Source organism: Bos grunniens, chromosome X, assembly GCF_055505025.1.
Source record: "Bos grunniens cultivar Pamir isolate PY7600 chromosome X, Bosgru_T2T1.0, whole genome shotgun sequence".
NCBI lineage: Eukaryota > Metazoa > Chordata > Mammalia > Artiodactyla > Bovidae > Bos > Bos grunniens.
The window spans coordinates 73,923,988-73,930,947 of NC_141194.1; the positions used below are offsets into that span (position 1 = coordinate 73,923,988).

General features: G+C 44.6%; 1 protein-coding gene across 1 annotated transcript; it reads left to right on the plus strand.

Moving 5' to 3' along the window:
- The first annotated feature begins 2,048 nt into the window (after positions 1 to 2,048).
- LOC147340713 (uncharacterized) lies at positions 2,049 to 5,937 on the plus strand. Its single transcript, XM_086388805.1, has 2 exons — positions 2,049 to 2,178; positions 3,198 to 5,937. The coding sequence occupies exon 2, from the start codon at positions 3,663 to 3,665 to the stop codon at positions 4,761 to 4,763; it is 1,101 nt and encodes a 366-aa protein (XP_086244931.1). The 5' UTR covers positions 2,049 to 2,178; positions 3,198 to 3,662; the 3' UTR covers positions 4,764 to 5,937.
- The last annotated feature ends 1,023 nt before the right edge of the window (positions 5,938 to 6,960 follow it).

Genomic DNA, 6,960 nt, shown 5'->3' on the forward strand with positions numbered 1-6,960 from the left:
GACTTTATTTTGGGGGGCTCCAAAATCACTGCAGATGGTGACTGCAGTCATTAAATTAAAAAATGCTTACTCCTTGGAAGGAAAGGTATGTCCAATCTAGATAGCATATTCAAAAGCAGAGACATTACTTTGCCAACAAAAGTCCATCTAGTCAAGGCTATGATTTTTCAGTGGTCATGTATGGATGTGAGAGTTGGACTGTGAAGAAAGCTGAGTGCTGAAGAATTGATGCTTTTGAACTGTGGTGTTGAAGAAGACTCTTGAGAGTCCCTTGGACTGCAAGGAGATCCAACCAGTCCATTCTGAAGATCAGCCCTGGGATTGGGGGCAAGAGAAAAAGGGGATGACAGAGGATGAGATGGCTGGATGACATCACTGACTCGATGGACATGAGTTTGAGTAAACTCTGGGAGTTGGTGATGGACAAGGAGACCTGGCATGCTGCAGTTCATGGGATCACAAAGAGTCGGACACGACTGAGAAACTGAACTGAACTGAACTGAATTATATTATAGATATCAAAAAAGTATGAAAATAAAGAAAAAAGAAGCAATGGTTAAGAGTGGCAGTCTCATAAAAGATCAGGACATCTGTTTGAGAGGAAAACTCTTAATGCAAAGCCACTTTCTACTTCATATCTATTCTCTTTTGTGATGGTCATATGTTGATGACTCATAGAAGTGTCGCCAGGAAAAAAAAAAAAAAAAGAGAGAGAGGAAGGAAGAAAAGAAGGGAAAAGAGGGAAAAAGTGATAAAAAAAGAGGACAATTGAGAGTAAGAAATAAAAATGAAAAAGAAAGTTGTTTCTATGCAGTACACTTTAAAATGAAACCAGAGGGTCAGTCCTAAGATGGTGGAGGAATAAGTGGGGAGACCACTTTATCCCCCACAAATTTATCAAAAGAACATTTGAACACTGAGAAAATTCCACAAAACAACTTCTGAATGCTGGCAGAGGACATCAGGCACCCAGAAAGGCAGACCATTGTCTTCGAAAGGAGGTAGGAAAAAATATAAAAGATAAAAAGAGAGACAAAAGAGGTAGGGACGGAGATCCGTCCCAGGAAGGGAGGTTTAAAAAAGAGAGTTTTCAAACACCAGGAAACACTCTCACTGGTGAGTCTGTGGCAAGCCCTGGAACCTCAGAGGGCAACATAATCAGGAGAAAAAATAAATAAATAGTTAAACCCCACAGATTACATGCCTAACAGAAATTCCCAGCAGAGAAGCAGCAGACTCTCGCATCCACCACTAGCAAGCTGGGACGGGACAGGGAGGTGCGGGCTGCATTGCTTAGGATAAGGACCGGGCAAGAATGCCCTGAAGGCAATCTGAGGGAACTAACTTGAGATAGCAAACCAGACTGTGGGACAAAATCCCACGAAAAGCCCTAACGTAAGACACCAAAGAAACAGTTAGAACTGGGCATGGAACAAAAGACTGCTTCCAAATAAGAAAAGGAATATGTCAAGGCTGTATATTGTCACCCTGCTTATTTAACTTATATGCAGAGTACATCATGAGAAACACTGGGCTGGAAGAAGCACAAGCTGGAATCAAGATTGCCGGGAGAAATATCAATAACCTCAGATATGCAGATGACACCACCCTTATGAGAGAGTCAGTTCCTAGGCAGGTTGATAGAGAGTCTAGGGGTCCCCAAAGAGAGAGGGGTCTGGAATTCTCAAGGAGGAAAAAAGGACAAACTTTTTTTCTTTCTCCACATTCCTTAGGATTATATACCAATAATGTATCCTGCCTAAGGACAGTCTTTGGATTCAACCTTCTGTTATTTTAAAATGTTAATTATGGGAGTATACCTGGTCTTTACAAGGATGTATCTTGCCTGAGGACAGTGTTATCTTAAAATGTAAATTATGGGAGTAGGTCGGAGGAGGTCTTTACAACCTCCAGACATTCTTTGGATTATATAACCTCATTATTAACACTAGCAAGCAGGTACTCTTTCTGCCCCCTTCTGATGCCTATGTCAGAAGCTTTCTCTATCTCCTTTATACTTTAATAAAACTTTACTACACAAAAGCTCTGAGCGATCAAGCCTCGTCTCTGGCCTCGGATTGAATTCTTCTCCTCCGGGGGCCAAGAATCCCGGTGTATTCGCGTGATTCAACAACAACCTTTCATCTTGGGGGCTTGTCCGGGATCCTTCAGGACAAGGTAAGGATGCTTGGAGCTTTAGTTCTTTGTTCTCTCAGCGAACACGTTTTCTGCTGTGCTTTACTAACTCTACCGTGTGCTTGTGTGAATGAATGGCATGCCCTGCGTGAAACAAGTAAGGAGCCCTGCTCTGCGGTTCCACGGTGATCTCATACGGCTTATGGCAGAAACCTGTCGGGGCGTTATACCGACCTGCCAATGCCAAGAGGCACCCAATGTCTCCTTCGGGAACCGACCAGAAATGGGCAAAGCGTGTGGACCGAACTCTCCTTTCTCGGTCAAGCTTTTTGGTCTCTTTGACCATTTCATAACTCCTTGGGAATTAGAAGTACTAACCTAATCTATCGGATCATAGACTTTCAAGGGACTTGTGATCTATACTGTTATTGTATACTGTGGCTTAGGTCCCAAACTTGGATTCGTAGTCAAGAAAGTGTCTAGCCTCACTAGGAATCGAAAGTTCGGAAGCTAGATGGAGCTCTAGCTCCCAGAACATCTCGGAGGTTAAAGGTTACTCAGATTGGGACTGCGATGGGGTTTTTTTCTTTGGTAACGCTGGCTCTTAGTGGATCAGAAGAGGCTGTTATACTGGTGTGGTGATGCTTGGAAAGAACATCTCAGTTTTATGTTTGTGTTGGTCTTATTGTGGTCAGGAAATACTCAGGGTCGTGCACAGGCACTCAGGTGACGAATGTTTCCTACAGCGGTCTTAGCTTGGGAGGCATTCCGGATGGTTACTCTGATTCACCCCGGGTGACATCAGAGGCAAGCAAGGTTAAGGGTGAAGAGCTGGACGTCAAGTAGGGATGCTATCAAGTCTACCCCTGGTACATCCCCACCCCATCTCGGTGGTAGAACTGGGAGGGACGAGTACGGCGCCTGCATCGGTAAGGGACAGACTAAGTCCGACCAGGAAGGAAAAGCTTTTGGTGTAATGTCTGTCTACACCCCCATCTAGAGCAGGGAGGGATGCCTCCGGTAGAAAAAATGGCGCTGGTCGCTTTTTTTCTCTCTTACAGATGGGAGCTAACAATTCCAGCCTCACTCCTTTGAACTGTATCCTGAAAAACTGGGATAGATTTGATCCCCAGGGCTTAAAGAAGACACACCTGGTCTTCCTATGTGATACTGCATGGCCACGGTATCCATTGGAGGACGGCGAACGGTGGCCAGTTGGAGGGTCTCTTAAGTATAATACTGTTCTACAATTAGACCGGTTCTGTAAGGAACAAGGGAAATGGGTAGAAGTAGCATATGTGTTGCCCTTTTTCTCTCTGCAAAATATGCCAGACTTATGTGCTAAGGGTATAGATTTGGGCGTGAAATCTTCAGCTCCCTCCTGTCCTCTTACATTGCCCCGGTACCTGGGACTCCAGACTGGGATTCAAACTGCCCACATGGAGGTCCAAACAACTCCTGTCTCAGTATGACCTCAGAGTACTCTGGTTTCAGTAGAAACTCAGACCATCGAAGTAAGAGATGAGATGGAGGACAGGAGACAAAGAGAAGAAGAGAAACAGGTTTCTCCAATCTATCCCTGGGATCATATGCGCAGAGCAGCCAGAGAGACTGAGGAACAGCCACACAAGCTGTTGCCTCTTTATGAAACACCCACTGGGAGAAATAATCAGTCTGTGAGAGATAATAAGCCTTTTTCTTATCAAGAAATACAAAGAATCAAGGAGGATCTGGGAGACTATTTAGAGGACCCAGAAAAATATATCAGAGCTTTTAAAGGTGTTACTTTGCTTTATGACCTCACTTGGAAGGATGTGATGTATATCTTGGGACAAACGCTGACTCCTGAGTCAAAGACTCAAGTTTTGGGAAAAGCGGTTGCTTATGGAGATGAGTGGCTTGGTAATGAATCAGTAGGGAAGAGGGAGAACGAGATGGCGGCCTTCCCCACTGGGAATCAGGCGGTCCCAACTATAGAACCAGACTGGGACTACAACACAGCTAAAGGAAGATGGGATCAGAGTCATTTTGTTAGATGTATTCTTGAAGGACTTAGGCAGGCGTGTTCTAAGCCTTTAAACTATGGCAAATTGGCAGATATAGAACAGGAGGAGAAAGAAGCTCCTGGTAAATTCCTAGATAGACTGAGAGAAGGCCTTCGCAGATTCACTGAGATTGATCCCGAAAGTGAAGAGGGAAAAGTGATCTTAAAGGATAGATTTCTCACTCAGTCGGCTCCAGATATCCGCTGTAAGCTATTAAAACAGGCGTATGGACCAAATCAGTCTTTAGACACTCTGTTACAACTGGCTCAGACAGTCTATTATGGTAGGGAATATGAGGAAAAGAAAGAAAGGCAAAAAAAGACAAAGGAAAAGGCGGAAGCCTTCGCCATGGCTATGAAAAACGTTCTTAAACAGCCTGAGAAAAATGCCCAGAGGGGCCCAGGTGAAAAGGGATGGGCTTGCTACTGCTGTGGAAAAGAGGGGCACCTCAAGCGGGATTGCCCTCAGGCATCTAAGCCGCCCCCGGCTCCATGTCTGGTCTGCAAAGGACCACACTGGAAGAGAGACTGCCCCCAGAGGCGTAGGTCTCCGGGGTCGGACTCTCAAGACAATCAGGACTGAAGATGCCCGGGGGTCCCCACACAAGCTCCCATCCTAATTACACCTGAGGAACCCCGGGTATTAATAGTTGTGGGGGGGCAATCCGTCGATTTCCTTTTAGATACTGGGGCAACTTATTCTGTGCTTACTGAAGCCCCTGGCCCACTTTCTTCCCGATCCGCTTCCATAATGGGACTGTCTGGATGAGCCAAAAGGTATTATTTCAGTTATTCTTTATCTTGCAACTGGGATTCTGTGCTGTTTTCACACGAGTTTCTGATCGTGCCAGAATCTCCCTCACCCCTTTTGGGAAGGGATATACTGAGCAAGGTCCATGCCTCTGTTTTCATGAATATGGAGCCCTCCCTTTCTCTCCCTTTAGTTGAACAAAATGTAAATCCTAGAGTATGGGCTGATGGAAAATCTGTGGGTTGAGCACAAAATGCTATTCCTGTAGCTGTTAAGCTCAAAGACCCACACGTATTTCCACATAAGAAGCAGTATCCACTGAAACCTGAAGTTAAGGAAGGGTTAAAACCCATCATCGAAAATTTAAAGGAGCAGGGACTATTAATTCCCTGTAACAGTCCTTGCAACACTCCTGTTTTGGGTATAAAGAAATCGAATGGTAAATGGAGACTAGTTCAAGACTTACGAATAATAAATGAGGCTGTAGTTCCTTTACACCCCATGGTGCCTAATCCTTATACTCTATTGTCTGAAATTCCTGAACGGGCCAAATATTTCTCAGTAATTGATTTAAAGGATGCCTTCTATTCAGTGCCTTTGGCGGAAGAAAGTCAATTCCTATTTGCCTTTGAAGACCCTACCCAGCCAGCTTCTCAGTTAACCTGGAGAGTTTTGCCCCAGGGATTTCGTGACAGTCCTCACTTATTCGGACAAAGTTTGTCACGGGATTTACAAAACTTTAATAGCTCTGAAGCAGTGGTGTTACAATATGTAGATGATATTTTGCTCTGTGCTGAGACAGAGGAAGCTTGTGCGCGAGCCTCAGAAGATTTCTTAAACTTTCTGGCAGACTGTGGTTACAAGGCATCAAGAGAAAAGGCTCAGCTTTGTCAACAATCGGTTAGATATCTGGGCCTAATCATATCAGAAGGGACTAGGGCCATAGGCCCTGAGAGAATTAAACCTATACTAAATCACCCCCTACCTATGACTTTAAGACAATTGAGAGGACTTTTGGGAATCACAGGTTACTGTCGCATTTGGATTCCGGGTTATGGGGAACTTGCCCGGCCTTTATATAAACTTATAGCTGAAACTCAGCAGGCCCAAACTGACAAACTGGTTTGGTCTCCAGAAACTCAAAAGGCTTTTAAGGTTCTTCAGACTGCTCTCCTGCAAGCTCCAGCTCTGAGCTTGCCCACAGGGTCAGAATTTAATTTGTTTGTCACTGAAAGAAAAGGTGTGGCATTGGGAGTTTTGACATAACCCCGAGGGCCTCACCAGCAACCTATTGCTTATCTAAGCAGAGAATTAGATGTAGTTTCATGTGGGTGGCCCCACTGCCTAAGAGTAATTGGGGCAGCGGCTTTATTAGCACCTGAAGCTTTAAAAATAATTAATGAACGAAACCTTACTGTACTGACTTCTCATGATGTGAGTGGAATCTTAAATTCTAAGGTTAATATTTGGATAACAGACAGTAGGCTTCTTAAGTATCAGTCATTGTTGTTAGAGGGACCAGTAACTAAGCTTAAAGTTTGTGGAAATTTAAATCCTGCCACTTTCCTTCCTGAGAAGGAAAATGAAACACCTGATCACGATTGTTCTCAATTCCTAACTTTAAACTATGCAGCTCGGGAGGATCTAAAGGATATCCCATTAGACAATCCTGACATGGAAATATTTACAGATGGCAGTTGTTTTGTTCAGGATGGAAAGCGTAAAGCAGGTTATGCCGTGGTGACTGCTGAACAGGTTTTGGAAGCAAAATCTCTCCCCCAGGGAACCAGTGCTCAGTTAGCGGAGCTTGTGGCCCTGACCCGAGCTCTAGAATTAAGCAAAGGGCAGCAGATGGGCCTGATAACCTATGTGAGCTTACTTCTGCTGACTCCAAATATCCTGAGTCTGCTGTTGTATCCTCAAGACAATATATTCCTGTCCTGGGCTCACTCTTACGCTGCATTCCACAATCAGTCTAACTGCTGGGTCTGCGGAGAGCTCCCCTCTTCGTCAGTGGAAGGCTTCCTAT

Coding starts and splice junctions, on each gene's coding strand:
- LOC147340713 (XM_086388805.1), top strand. CDS start 3,663: ATGGAGGACAGGAGACAAAGAGAAGAAGAGAAACAGGTTTCTCCAATC.